The 15,350-nt window shown below is 38.4% G+C and overlaps 2 protein-coding genes across 4 annotated transcripts in view; both read left to right on the forward strand.

The window, feature by feature from the left end:
* The window catches only part of LOC105229513 (steroid receptor seven-up, isoforms B/C), a 40,855-nt gene extending 26,032 nt beyond the window's left edge, over positions 1-14,823 (forward strand). For 2 of the 3 annotated variants that reach the window (XM_049449378.1, XM_011209845.4), the window contains exons 4-6: positions 342-893; positions 10,457-10,614; positions 13,622-14,823. In XM_049449378.1, coding sequence (XP_049305335.1) covers positions 342-893; positions 10,457-10,614; positions 13,622-13,738 — 827 coding nt within the window. In that variant the 3' untranslated portion in view covers positions 13,739-14,823. Of the gene's footprint in view, positions 1-341; positions 956-1,045; positions 8,264-10,456; positions 10,615-13,621 lie in introns of those variants that run through there. The other variant, XM_029551653.2, reaches the window with a different exon arrangement.
* LOC105229512 (sericin 1) lies at positions 13,745-14,737 on the forward strand. The gene is made up of 2 exons (XM_049447061.1): positions 13,745-13,751; positions 13,788-14,737. The coding sequence occupies exons 1-2, from the start codon at positions 13,745-13,747 to the stop codon at positions 14,735-14,737; spliced, it is 957 nt and encodes a 318-aa protein (XP_049303018.1).
* Positions 14,824-15,350: the final 527 nt, after the last annotated feature.

Here is a 15,350-nt window from a genome sequence, read left to right on the forward strand (position 1 = left end):
TAGTTTAGGGGTTTTTTGCATTGTGAAGGTCTGAGTTTTGTCGTCGTCGTCGCGTCCTTTGTGCATGTGACCGCGCCTGAAAACATGCCACACTCTGAATGCGTATCTACGGCGTTATCTGGCAGCCGCATTGTTCGGCGTGTGATGTCGTGGTCAAAATAATAGTCTTGTTGTAATTGTTCGTATTTGAAAATTTGAAAATTAGATATTTAAATAAGGTATTAAGTTACCAGCTGTGCCACAGGCATGGACAACCTATAGCACTGTCTTACTCTAAGCCCCTCATACATGTGTGCTCATACTAATGTTTATATTTCTACTTTCTATTTCTTTCTTTGCAGCTGTTCAGCGCGGTCGTGTGCCTCCCACTCAGCCCGGCTTAGCCGGCATGCATGGTCAATACCAGCTAGCGAATGGCGATCCTATGTCTGTTGCCGGATTCAATGGTCACTCCTATCTAAGTTCCTATATTTCATTGTTACTGCGCGCAGAACCCTACCCAACATCCCGATATGGTCAATGCATGCAACCGAACAATATTATGGGTATCGATAATATCTGCGAATTGGCCGCGCGTTTACTATTTTCTGCCGTCGAGTGGGCCAAGAACATACCGTTTTTTCCTGAGTTACAAGTGACGGATCAAGTGGCGCTGTTACGTCTGGTCTGGTCCGAACTATTCGTCTTAAATGCGAGCCAATGTTCAATGCCATTACACGTGGCACCACTGTTGGCTGCTGCAGGTCTGCACGCATCGCCGATGGCGGCGGATCGCGTGGTAGCATTCATGGACCATATACGCATCTTCCAGGAACAGGTGGAAAAATTGAAGGCGTTGCACGTAGATTCGGCTGAATATTCCTGTCTCAAAGCGATTGTGCTCTTCACCACTGGTAAGTTGTTGGACATCCTTTACCGGGATATTCCGGCGCTGCTTACTAAAGTTTCAGCTAAAGTGTGTGCCTTGGCATCTGCCGCCAGCACGACCAACAGCGAGCATTCAGATACTTCAGTGACAACTAAGTCTACGGGGTCGGTGACGAAGGGCTCCAATGCAGATCTGCTGCACGAACAAGTGTTGTTGGTGGTGCGCGATCATCTCGAAGAACTCAATCGGCTAGAAACAGAGTCTCAACAGCACACTTCGGCGGCCGCTTTTCACCTGGCTGCATTTATGAAGAGTGTAGCTGGTGTTGAAGCGGTCACGCAAAATGTATGCTTGACTACTGAAAATTCAGCAATCACACCAACTACGTCGACATCTAGATCAATAGCAGAGCAGAATGCTGGAAATACTGAGCATTATCAAGGAAACGATGATCGGAAGCCTACATCGCAGCAGCTCGCCACAAGCTCGGCAAACGGTCTGGGACACTCAGCCACAAGTGCTTTCAGCTCTTGTGCACCAAGTCACAAAACCTCGGCTCAATTGACCAGCACCGACGATTTACTTGCTGCCTTATATGCCAGTGCTAACTCTGCGGCCCCAGTCACCACCAATTCTAACACTACCAACACAACCACATCCACCTCGAATGCGAGTCACAACAATAGCAGTGGTCTGGGCGCTTCTATAAATACTCAATCGCAAATCGGTTCGTCCCTTCTAAATAACCTAACCGCTTCGCCTTTGAGTAATAGCGCCACACAAACCACTGTCGCTAGCTCCCCTGGTACCGCAGTTAGTAATCATGGTGGGGCATATCAATCGCCGCATCCGACTACTTCTCAACACCAATACAATGCACATACCCATTCGCAGACGGCACAAGACCAACAACAAGCCGCAGCAGCGGCGGCCACAGCGGCTATGTTCTATCAGACGCCGCCACGTTCTGCCTTCGGTTCGGCTTTTGATATGTTCCACCATAGCACACCGTTCGGTGTGAGTAGTGGCGCTTCGTTCGGTAGTCCCAGTTATAGATACTCGCCGTACAGTTTTGGCAGTAGGTGGCAATTGTAGTTTGAACTAAGAAAATAGTTGCAAAACTTGAGACAAATCAAAGTTGTTAGAGCTGCCGTAGAATTTGGATCACATAGCGTTTAGTCTAGTCCACATAGCATATATGTAACATGTTAGCCATACTCATACCATATGTACGATAAGTGAACGCGGCGAAGCGCAGCCGAGTGTTGAACTCGGTCGGTCAGTGTATAGAAGCAGATCGTTCGTAACGAACTGTTATTAGATTCTTAATTAGACATAGAACGCTGTAATTTAAAGAGATTAGTTGTATATTTTGTTAGACGTTGCAATCACCTTATTTAATTTTACGTAATATAATTAATATACAAATCTATGTATTAGTAGATATATAAATATATTTATAAGTATTATGTACGAGTATGTATGTATGTCCAAGTGATATGCCTCCAGTGTGCCCGAAATGTTTAATCGAAGATTAAGCAAGTTTAGTAATAAGTGCTAACTAATTTATTTACTTACATAAGTCTTATTTATTTTAGTAGTAATTTTGGTTAATAATTTGGACACTAAGAAGTGGATGATGAAAAGGAATAGTAAAAATATACAATTTTGTTACTTAAAATTTAATTTGAAAAACGACGTTCTTTTTATTTAATATTTTGGTTCACGCTTTCTGAACAAAACTAATCACGCAATTTCCGGGTTGAGCTTTAATATTGTTATTGCAACTTAAGTTCTCAGAAATTAGTGATTAAAAATTTAAAACCGGAATGGTTATTGAATTGGAAGTTTTCTTAATTTTTATCGATTAAAACCATTCAATTCAAAGAAACAAAGGAAAGTTCGTATTAAAAACAACAACAATATTTGTGAACAGGCTAAGTAAAATTGAGTTTGAGTCAGATACACTCAATCTATTATTATTATTAGAATCTAAAAGTTTTTAACATTATTACGAAAATGATTCCGCAACAAAAGCATCTTTGAAAAAAGTATGGTTTTCAAATACTACTTTCGAATAAGTTTTTAGTGGTAATTTTGCCTAAAAGTATCTTATTCTTTCTTTAGCTGCCATTTATTATTTGTAGACATTTTCGTACTTTCTGTTGTATTTTGTGGCTGTTTGATACAAGAGTTCTTCCTAGAAACTTTTAAAATTGTACTTATCTTAATTCTTTTTGTAGTAAAATGTGGATAGAGTTATCAAAAAAGTAGTATTAACAAAAGTAGCAAGTAAATTTATAAAAGTAGAATTGCTGTAAGTAAGGTATGTATGTATGTATGCATATACCTTTTTATTTGCCGCTAATGTGTCGTGGAGACAATTGCGCATATCCACCGTTGAAGCAATGCATAGCCGAAGTGATTCTTAGCTTTTTTATTCCGTTAAGTACCAGCCTACATAGAAATGTATTGTTGTAGTTGCTTTCAACGTTGATTATATTTTCATTTCTTAACGAATATATTTTCTTCGTTTCATGTGTCAGAATTTGTTTTTTACATTCCAAACACTCATGCACTCACACACATATAAATATCTACATCTCTCACACTGAACTAATACACGTATCTGGATAAAATGCATTGGTGTCGCACGTCACTAAGCTTCAAAATTACCTGCATCAGTTAAAAGGCCATATGAGGGAGGAAACACCAGTTGGAGCATTCAGGCATATTATATTTACTAAATTATATAACCATTTCCATATTTATTCATTTAATTTTATATATCTATTTATTACTTTTTAATAAATCCTACATACCATATGCTACATATACATACGTTTTCATGGAATGATTAGAATTCTTATTTTTAATGTCTAAGGTATGCATAAGTATAAGTTATTAATTTGCTTATTTAAAAGTATGTAAGTGTAAGCTTAGTAAACCTTATTCTTACATAATCTCACTCTGAATTGAAAGAGAGAAGGTCGTCAGTTAGGGCTTCCATTTATTTTGGAAGGTAAGAATTAATAAGCTTTAGTTTCATAGAAGAGGAACCCACACGGCACTTTACAGCTACCTTAATTCACAAGGAAGTACTAGATTTACCTTTCTTCTTGGCGTTTTAACCCAATACGCATAGCGAACGCAAGGAATTTATAGCTACAGGCTCTTTTTTTGTACTCCTTAGTAACATGCGCCGCAGACTCATTCGCAGAGGAAGCTCTGCGGCTGGTTGTCTGTTGGCCGAACGATGTTTATTGACGTCAAGATACCACTTTATGAACATTAATACAACACGCTTTAACGTCGCTTATTTACAAGCGCAATGGGTCCTCTCAGTAATCGGTAGTAATGCCAAGAGTATCGCACCGGCGACAGCGCGATAAAGCATACTGTCAAAAACATAACTTCCACACAGTCTGGTTAAGAAGCAGCTAAATTTGCGAAGAAAATGTAAACGGAGAATCAATGTTAGAGGCATTGAATGTAATTTCGGAATTGTACCAGTTATGTGATATGGTCTGAGGCGGCTGCAGAATGTTGATGTTACAAAAGCGAACCAATACAGGCACCGAAAAGTTGCGAAAGACTGACTAAAGACGGTCGATCTTCAGCTGAGGTGACTGAGACAAAAATTACAATTGTAGTTGAATTGCTGTCCATAAACTTCAGCCGATCAGTCATTCATGTGCACACATTTGTGTCGTATATCGTACGACTTCGTTGAGTATATTTTTGTATTTTTCTTCAAAAACACCGACATGCGGCACATCTGCCACTGTTAAATCTCTCGTGGTGCTTTCTCTGCCGCTCACCAAACATTTCTGGGTTGTGGGCGACACGATCGACGCCGTCAATTGTCTATTTGCTGGGTTAGATCGCCGGGAATGCACGCTGTCGCGTTTACAATCGTAGTGCACTTCTGTTGTCGTTGTGGCAATGGTGTTTTGGGCTGCTCCTACTAAGTGAGCGCCTCAACGCTTCGCCACCAAACATTCGACTACATCGCCATTCCTTGTTATGTTCCTTTAGTAGCTAAAGCACCAGCGTTTCATTACAATTTGATTCCACTTAGCTTTATTTTCGATTACGATTGTTTAGTATTCACTCGTATATACTTGTATGTACATTTATCTTGTATGTTTTGGTCACACTTAGGCTGCATCGATCTAGTCTGACTGCTTGGCTGGCTATTGAAACATGGCATTGACCGGCTGGTGGATATTTTGTTAACTGATTTCGTACATTGTATTCCTTGATGTTCAGTCAATAGCCGGTTGAGTACCGATTTATTGTGCAGGTAAACACGGCGCATGCCAATCGATCGGCAAAGTTCTTTGTTGGTTGTTGTCGTATTCACTTGTTTCATCTTTTCGTACGTCACGGAGTTTATAATGCTATGCACATACAAATGTTACTAAATATCTGATAAATAGTTTCGAAACTTTATAGCATCTTAGCTATTAAACTAATAAAGCTATATTTTTCACGAGAAAATGCATCGTATTTCCCACGTACTCGCAAAACTCACCATTCGGTGCTACAAGCCATAAAACAAGAGCGCATCCCCTCAAAGTGTCAGCATTAACTTATACTCTATTTTCATTTATCTCCCAAAACTAACAGACCAGACCAACAACGTCGCATAAATTAGTATATAATCAAGTTATTGAGTTTTTCAACAAAGCAATAAAGAATAGTTAACTAGATAGTAGTTTAGATAAAGACAATATGCCAACAATGCCAAAATTATGCCAGAATGTTGAAATCAGTAAATTTTCAATAAGTAAATGACTGGCGTTTGCTCGTTTGTCTTGAACCTCGTCTCCGCCAGCTGTAAATACATACATATATGCATACGAATAAGTACATGAGTCCATATGCAATGTTTACGGAGGCTCCCATACTTTAATCCAAATCACTGACCCAGCTCAGCTAGCTCGTACACACACTGCCCTCGATTGCCAGTCTGTCTGTGTCTGTCAAATCTCGTCCGCGTGCAACACCAAGTCTGGCTTTTTCGGGCCAAATCATTTAAGGTTGAAATGCTTTAACTGACTTTTCTTTCTTTCACGCCGAGGAATTTATTTTTGGCTAGTTTGGAGCGTTCACTAAACACTAACGATTCTGGCGACTCTTCATTGCTGCTGTTTTTCCTGTGGCCGTCGTTGATAGCTGGTGCTGCTGCTGCTGCTGCGGCTGCTGCAGAAACTACTTTACGGTCATTATGCATTTAAGACATGCGGTCACGATCTTTTGAGTTAGAGACTCCTTCTACCTGCCCCACCACTATTGGATTTACTTAGCCGCACCATTGCCCTCGTGCACTCACTGCTTACTATTTTATGCACTACTAAAATACAAATGTACATACATATTCGAGCTTTTACTTTGAAAACTGTTCACAAGATTTTTTCAGCAATAGCACAAACAACACCAATATTATGCTAACATTACCGAAAATCGGCAAAGTGGGTAATCACATTTACTCGTACTTCGGCTGATTGGTGATTTCAAGTATCGTTGAGAGGATATCTAAGCAAGGTTTCTGAATGGGCACTGAACGATTTTCAAATATGCGGGACAGTTTTAAAAGTATGCGTTCAATGGAAAATTTCAAAAATGAAATTATTCGATGAAGTTGTTCCAGAAAACTACTTTTTTGCGTAGTATGAAGGTTCCTTCTGAATAAATTGGGTCTGTATCTGGGTATGTGTGTTAATGATATATCCTGATTTAATTAATAAAAATATATAAATTTCCATAAATGGTACTCTTACCAATAAAGTAATACCATTATCCCTCAACTCAGCAATTGCACTTCTAGGACGACTATCTACGTATATATTATACTATATATAAATATAGTACGAGTATATACAAACATACATGCCTATGTTGTAAGTGCATGTTAGTACGGTACCTTATTGCTGGTTATTGTCAAATTTTTGTCGTGACTATGAATGCATTCTTTTTTACAAGTTCGTACAAGTTTTGTTGTTGTTGTTTTTGTAACTATCGGTTTTTTAGTGTCTGCTTTTTGTTAGCTGCTTAAAGCTAGTTTATTTTCTCCAAGCGTCCGTGGAAGAACTGAATGTAATTTTTATGAATTTACAGCTGACTTGAGCTTATTGGTCGCTTGACCGCGCCATCCAATGACCAGACAGTCCACTAGGCGTCTTCGAGCGCCATAAGAAATTGTCGTTACAAAGAGCTGGCATTAGGAGCCTGAGGAGCATGTTGCTGCCATAGTTAATAGAAAGTCAATTGACAATTATTTTATGTGAAGTGATTTGATTATTGATGCTCCGAAGGCTGTGTTCGTGGTTAATTTGCAATTAAATGTTAAATGTTTGACGCCGCTGGCGACAAGTCGTTGTCGTAATTTAAAAAAAAAAACAACATATTTATGTACATATGTATGTTCATACATACTATATGTATAATGCGCATGTTGACTTGTTATGAAAGTAAGTTTTCACAACATTTAGAATGTGAAGACTGTTGACGAATTTAGCAAAAGTACTAATTTGCTGGGAAATATATAGTATATAAAGGGTGATTTTTTAAGAGCTTGATAACTTTTTTTTTAAAAAAAACGCATAAAATTTGCAAAATCTCATCGGTTCTTTATTTGAAACGTTAGATTGGTTCATGACATTTACTTTTTGAAGATAATTTCATTTAAATGTTGACCGCGGCTGCGTCTTAGGTGGTCCATTCGGAAAGTCCAATTTTGGGCAACTTTTTCGAGCATTTCGGCCGGAATAGCCCGAATTTCTTCGGAAATGTTGTCTTCCAAAGCTGGAATAGTTGCTGGCTTATTTCTGTAGACTTTAGACTTGACGTAGCCCCACAAAAAATAGTCTAAAGGCGTTAAATCGCATGATCTTGGTGGCCAACTTACGGGTCCATTTCTTGAGATGAATTGTTGTCCGAAGTTTTCCCTCAAAATGGCCATAGAATCGCGAGCTGTGTGGCATGTAGCGCCAACTTGTTGAAACCACATGTCAACCAAGTTCAGTTCTTCCATTTTTGGCAACAAAAAGTTTGTTAGCATCGAACGATAGCGATCGCCATTCACCGTAACGTTGCGTCCAACAGCATCTTTGAAAAAATACGGTCCAATGATTCCACCAGCGTACAAACCACACCAAACAGTGCATTTTTCGGGATGCATGGGCAGTTCTTGAACGGCTTCTGGTTGCTCTTCACCCAAATGCGGCAATTTTGCTTATTTACGTAGCCATTCAACCAGAAATGAGCCTCATCGCTGAACAAAATTTGTCGATAAAAAAGCGGATTTTCTGCCAACTTTTCTAGGGCCCATTCACTGAAAATTCGACGTTGTGGCAGATCGTTCGGCTTCAGTTCTTGCACGAGCTGTATTTTATACGGTTTTACACCAAGATCTTTGCGTAAAATCTTCCATGTGGTCGAATAACACAAACCCAATTGCTGCGAACGGCGACGAATCGACATTTCACGGTCGACAGCCACACTCTCAGAAACAGACGCAATATTCTCTTCTGTACGCACTGTACGCATTCGTGTGGTTGGTTTAATGTCCAATAAAGTAAACTGAGTGCGAAACTTGGTCACAATCGCATTAATTGTTTGCTCACTTGGTCGATTATGTAGACCATAAATCGGACGTAAAGCGCGAAACACATTTCGAACCGAACACTGATTTTGGTAATAAAATTCAATGATTTGCAAGCGTTGCTCGTTAGTAAGTCTATTCATGATGAAATGTCAAAGCATACTGAGCATCTTTCTCTTTGACACCATGTCTGAAATCCCACGTGATCTGTCAAATACTAATGCATGAAAATCCTAACCTCAAAAAAATCACCCGTTACTTGTAGTATATTGCAAAGAGCAGGCAAATATATGAATAATTATTCCTAGAGAAATTTGCTGATGCATTAAAATAGAATCAATAAAAAAGGCAAAGAATTAGCTTAGGCAAGAATAAAGGTTAACTTGGCTTTCGGTTCAGCTAACACATTTTGTCGCACGTGTTTTCAAAAAACTGAAATCAAAGACAAAGTAATGCAAAAGAAACCTCACTTTCTTCTTGGTGAGTGGCATATAAAGACTTTCACGAAATTCTGTTTTAGAAATGAAAAACTAAATATCAGACTTAATTTATATAAAAGCTCTAAAACTTTAATTTTATTTAAATTTGCGTAACAAACTACTTTGGCGACACCACACTTTTAAGAATAGTCTTCACTAAGGTGTAAACGTTCATACATTAGCTTGAACTAGTGAACCCTATCGGGAAAGGTGTCCAACGAGGCGTATACGCATCAGACTTTACGCCGCTTGGCAGTCTCACAAGTGGAGATAGGCTTAGTTCGGCTTTTAGATAATTTGGAAGATATTGCTTTTCTGTGACGAAATATAAGTGTGTAGTGGCTTCATGTGTCTGCACTTGGCTTTATTAATGGCTACAACTTGATACAAGTTGTCCACTCAGGGGCAATATATACACAGACACTAACGAGAGCTGAGGCTCGCAGTCAATTCATAGGCGAACCATGTTGCGATATGAAGCGAAATTCCATTAGAAATATAAAGACAAAGAGCTAAAAAAAAATTTAAAACAAAAAGCATTAATTAAATACTTGTTAAATGTTGAGTGCTGTATGTTGATTGTTGTTGATTACTGACTATGTCAATTACCGACGGCGCGGCTGACGCAGTCAATGTTCAAAAGCAAGTATACATGTTTGTACATACGAGTACATATGTACATATGTATGTATATTAGCAGTACTTTTGATTGCGCTTATGTGTTTTTCGCTGTCATTCGAGTTTTGCTGCAGCAATTGAAGGTTGAGCTATTATCTTTAGGAATGTTTGGCGAGCGATCAATGAGTTGTTGTTGCTGTTTTTCCATAAATTTATTACAATAAATTTAGCTTTTATTTCGAGAGTTTTAGGTTAATACTGTTGTTTCTTGAAAACGATGTTCATGCTCAGTTTACATGTATATGTATGTATGTATGTATGTAGCAATGAATCTTCGAGTGGTTAAACAATTTTCGCAATGGATAATTTGGCGCATCTGAGTGTAAAAATGACTAAGTACGAACTATTTAAACTTCTATGATATTAGACTGATACATATGTAGATTTTCAAAGTCTGTCAGAGATTAAAGCGAATATAAATAGAAAAAATTTAAACTGTTATATATGTATGTGTGGGAATGAAATGATATGGCAGCACAGAAAAGTCAAAAGAAGAAGAAGAAGAAGAGTATCAGCAAGAAGATAGAGCTGAATTAATTTTAATATTATATAAATCGTATTTCCTTTGTATTCTTAAAATCAACAGTTTTGTTTAATAAACCACATTATTAATTTGTTAAATATAATTAATCTTGTCTACATAATTGATCTTGCCCTCATGTGTACATATTTCGGTGCTGAGTTTTTTCGAGAATATAAATACATACATACATATGTGCATATTTCTCTGACAGACTGTGATTATAAAAATGTTATAAATTAGTACTTATTTTATTTATGATGTTAATTTATCATTTATTCTTTGCTTTTTACCTATTTTAGATGCATGCGGTCTATCTGACGTCACACATATCGAATCACTGCAAGAGAAGTCGCAGTGCGCCCTAGAGGAATACTGTCGTACACAGTACCCCAGTCAGCCAACACGGTTTGGAAAGTTACTTTTAAGATTGCCCTCCCTGCGCACCGTTTCATCCCAGGTCAGTTCAAATTTTAATTTTTTTGATAAAAATCCCTATATTTCGCATTCATTCACATTTTCTTTAATGACACTCAAAATACATACATACATACATATATTCATGGCATCCAATTATGAAAATGCTTAAAATTAAATAATAATTACACCCAATCGCCATATAACGGTTATAACGAAACCTACTAAAAACGTTATAACTCGTTGAACTTGTGACACAATCCTTAAATTTCACAACCCGGATCTTAGAGAAGGGCTTTATAAGAATTAGACGACGGGTGTTGCACCGCGGAAGTTAGGCGAAATCATGTTCCTTTGGAACTACTTCAACCAAATTAGGCGTGTGAGGTTATACAAACAATTATATTGTGCACTGAAAATGGCCGAAATCGGGCATCATGTATTGCATGAGGCCCCTTTTGATAACTTCCAATACTTCCCTAGCATACCTAAAAAACATATATAGGTTTTCAAATTTTTCACTTGACTTTATACTACTCAATATGTAAAATGGTAATTTGTGAGGTTTCTTAATGAAATTCAGAGAGCCCCTATATCTGATGTGATATGTCGCCACACAAAAACCGGATAGAATCAAGTCAAGTTATTCCCTAGCATCCATGCACCGTCTATAATTTAATTAGAATTATATACGAATTTCCAACTTCGGATTGACTTTATACCGTATATATCAGTCAATCTTACATATAATATCTAATAGGACCTCATAATAAACCCATTTTCTAAATTATATACATATATATATTAGGGTGTTTTTTTATTGAACTATTAATTTTTTCAGTCCCGTCACGAAATTTTCTTGGAAATACCCTAAAAAAAAAATCCATGAAAATTTTAGCCTTAATATTAACATTAGAATCTGGACCAAGGTCTGTAAAAATTTTCCATAGAAAATACACTACAAACGTGCGTTTTTATCTTTAAATTCCTACAGATCAGAGGTATTTTATGGCATCGCTTTGACTTTAGACGCATATTTCTCAGAATTGTTCACTCTACAAAAGTGCCCAGTGCAACAAAGTCGTGACTCACACCGGCAAGGTAGTACGGGGCTCTAAACCCGATTTTCCTAGGAATTTCGCATTTTTTTTGTATATATCTCGTAAACGACAGGAGCTATAGAAAAAACGTACATGGCAAATTTGTAGGAAATTTTATTTGCTATAAAAAACATTCGAGGTCAAAATCGCTATCATTAATACTTCTCGAGTTATTCAGCTTTTTAAGTAAGGCTGTATGCAATTTTCATAGATTTTTTACCTATCATCTATAAAAATAAAAAAAAACACCCTAATATTTACATATATATATGCATAATATATATATATATATATACATATATACATATATAAAGGGTGATTTTTTAAGAGCTTGATAACTTTTTTTTAAAAAAAAAACGCATAAAATTTGCAAAATCTCATCGGTTCTTTATTTGAAACGTTAGATTGGTTCATGACATTTACTTTTTGAAGATAATTTCATTTAAATGTTGACCGCGGCTGCGTCTTAGGTGGTCCATTCGGAAAGTCCAATTTTGGGCAACTTTTTCGAGCATTTCGGCCGGAATAGCCCGAATTTCTTCGGAAATGTTGTCTTCCAAAGCTGGAATAGTTGCTGGCTTATTTCTGTAGACTTTAGACTTGACGTAGCCCCACAAAAAATAGTCTAAAGGCGTTAAATCGCATGATCTTGGTGGCCAACTTATGGGTCCATTTCTTGAGATGAATTGTTGTCCGAAGTTTTCCCTCAAAATGGCCATAGAATCGCGAGCTGTGTGGCATGTAGCGCCATCTTGTTGAAACCACATGTCAACCAAGTTCAGTTCTTCCATTTTTGGCAACAAAAAGTTTGTTAGCATCGAACGATAGCGATCGCCATTCACCGTATGGTCCAATGATTCCACCAGCGTACAAACCACACCAAACAGTGCATTTTTCGGGATGCATGGGCAGTTCTTGAACGGCTTCTGGTTGCTCTTCACCCCAAATGCGGCAATTTTGCTTATTTACGTAGCCATTCAACCAGAAATGAGCCTCATCGCTGAACAAAATTTGTCGATAAAAAAGCGGATTTTCTGCCAACTTTTCTAGGGCCCATTCACTAAAAATTCGACGTTGTGGCAGATCGTTCGGCTTCAGTTCTTGCACGAGCTGTATTTTATACGGTTTTACACCAAGATCTTTGCGTAAAATCTTCCATGTGGTCGAATAACACAAACCCAATTGCTGCGAACGGCGACGAATCGACATTTCACGGTCTTCAGCCACACTCTCAGAAACAGACGCAATATTCTCTTCTGTACGCACTGTACGCATTCGTGTGGTTGGTTTAATGTCCAATAAAGTAAACTGAGTGCGAAACTTGGTCACAATCGCATTAATTGTTTGCTCACTTGGTCGATTATGTAGACCATAAATCGGACGTAAAGCGCGAAACACATTTCGAACCGAACACTGATTTTGGTAATAAAATTCAATGATTTGCAAGCAAGTCTTTGACACCATGTCTGAAATCCCACGTGATCTGTCAAATACTAATGCATGAAAATCCTAACCTCAAAAAAATCACCCGTTATATATTAAACTATAATTTAATGTAGTAACCTGTGTTTTTAATCTACAAATGGCCCCAACTCTCATATACAACATACAATGACTTCATTATATTTTATTCCAACAAGTCTCTATATGGTATTTCTATAGAGTTGAAATATTATACAGCCCTCCCATTTCTCCATTCCCGAAATCTGCGATATTTTAGTGAAATTAAGTGCACAAATTTTCTTAAATCGGTCACATCCGAACTACCTCTCCCTTGTTTCAAAATATCGTCGAGTCAGAGAATTATTATTATAAAGGGACAAAACAAGACACATACTCCATTTTAAAGTATTTTTGATCATCTCTGGACTCTGTAATAATTAAAATTGCGAAGTCAGATGAAATATACGCTTGATTCCATCACTCTGTTTATTTCGCCCCTCTCATTAGGTCATCGAGCAATTGTTTTTTGTACGTCTAGTCGGTAAAACGCCAATAGAAACGCTCATACGGGACATGCTGCTGTCCGGCAACAGTTTCTCCTGGCCTTACTTACCATCGATGTGACACACAATGTGGCGCCAATTGACAACGACTTGATCATCCGCTGCCGCAGCCGCCGCCGCCGCTGCTGCAGCAGCTGCTGTCAGCAACAATCACCACAATCACCACGACCACCACAACATCCATAGCACTGCTGCATTCAATAGGAGTAGCAGCACCAACAATGATTATGATACGCATAGAGAAAGTACGAGTAATGTGGACGTTAGTCACAGCCATACAGGCAGTAGTACGAGCAGCAGCAGCAGCAGCAGCAGCTTACTGAATTACAACAGTCATAACAATAGTAGTAATGACATTGGAAATGGGAGTAACGTGCAGCATTTCAATGGCGAAGCAGGTGTGGGCATGATAAGCGGAGTGGGTAGCTATGGAAGTGGGTTTTTCGGCGCTGCAGCCACCGGTGTGGTAGGAAGTTCAACATCGGCGGCTAGTGACTACAGCAGCAGTAGTACCAGCTGTTTTTACGCCCCCAATACTGCACAGGGAGCACCAACGGCTGGTGTTGTTAATCCAACAACAATGTTGTCCAATTACTGTGACGCAGCTATGATGATGGCAGCGGCGGCGGTGAATGCCAATCAATGCCTTCAACAACACCACCGAATGTTGCTCGCCAATAGCGCTGGCAGCAGTCACAACCTCGCGAACGGTCACAATAGCCACGACTGCACTGACGATATTGACGGAGCCGGCGGTACAACTGTGAACAGAGACGCGATCATGCCAGCCACATCCATATCGGCAGTGACATCACCGACAACTTCGACGGCAACCACGAGCGCTTCTGGCCCAATGTCTACTGTCAATTCAGCCGCCACTAGCATCAGTCAACAATACCAGCAGCAGACCCAACGCTGCCCCTCAAATGCGCATCCACCTGCCCAGCCACATATGCACATCCACGACCTCCAGGGGCAGCAACAACTGCAAACGCAGCTGGCATCGTCACCAAACCTAATCGATATCAGCGAAGTTCCTCTCGTTGTCGACGTCAAGTAAATATAGTATAGTTGTAATTGCGGTTCAAAGGAAAGCAGCTTAAATAGATTTCAAAAGTTTACGTTAAGAATTGACCAAAACAAAAACTCAAAAAAAAAAAAAAATACAAAAAAAAAAAAATAGAAGCTGATGTGAAGACATGTAAAATTAGCATAAATTTTTACTCTTTAGAGTTGTTAAAGCGCAATTTTTTAGAAATTTAATCATTGTCATGCATTTGTAAATATTTTAATAATTAATATTTATAGTAATTTATTTATTGAAGTTATACAAATGGTTTTCCAAAACTATGAAACTTGAAGCCAAAAATTAAAAGTAAAAGTATTGACTTGCTTTAAAGCTGCAGCAATTACAAAATAGTAATAGTCCAACCGTTTGAGGATGAATTAAAATTTTTGTAAACTGCTCTTCTCGAACGATGGCAACGCCTTAGCTAAGGAATCTCCTAAAATGAGGCTGATAATCATCACTACCGAAACAAAAACTAGTATTTTGCTCTGAACCTAATTTGCGGGAAAGATATGGCGGCTTCAAGTGACATACTCTTTGAAAAAAAAATGATAGACGCTTCAGAGTCTCGTTAAACGAGACTTTGAATGTTGTCTTAAAAGGT

Source organism: Bactrocera dorsalis, chromosome 2 (assembly GCF_023373825.1).
Source record: "Bactrocera dorsalis isolate Fly_Bdor chromosome 2, ASM2337382v1, whole genome shotgun sequence".
Classification (NCBI taxonomy): Eukaryota; Metazoa; Arthropoda; class Insecta; order Diptera; family Tephritidae; genus Bactrocera; species Bactrocera dorsalis.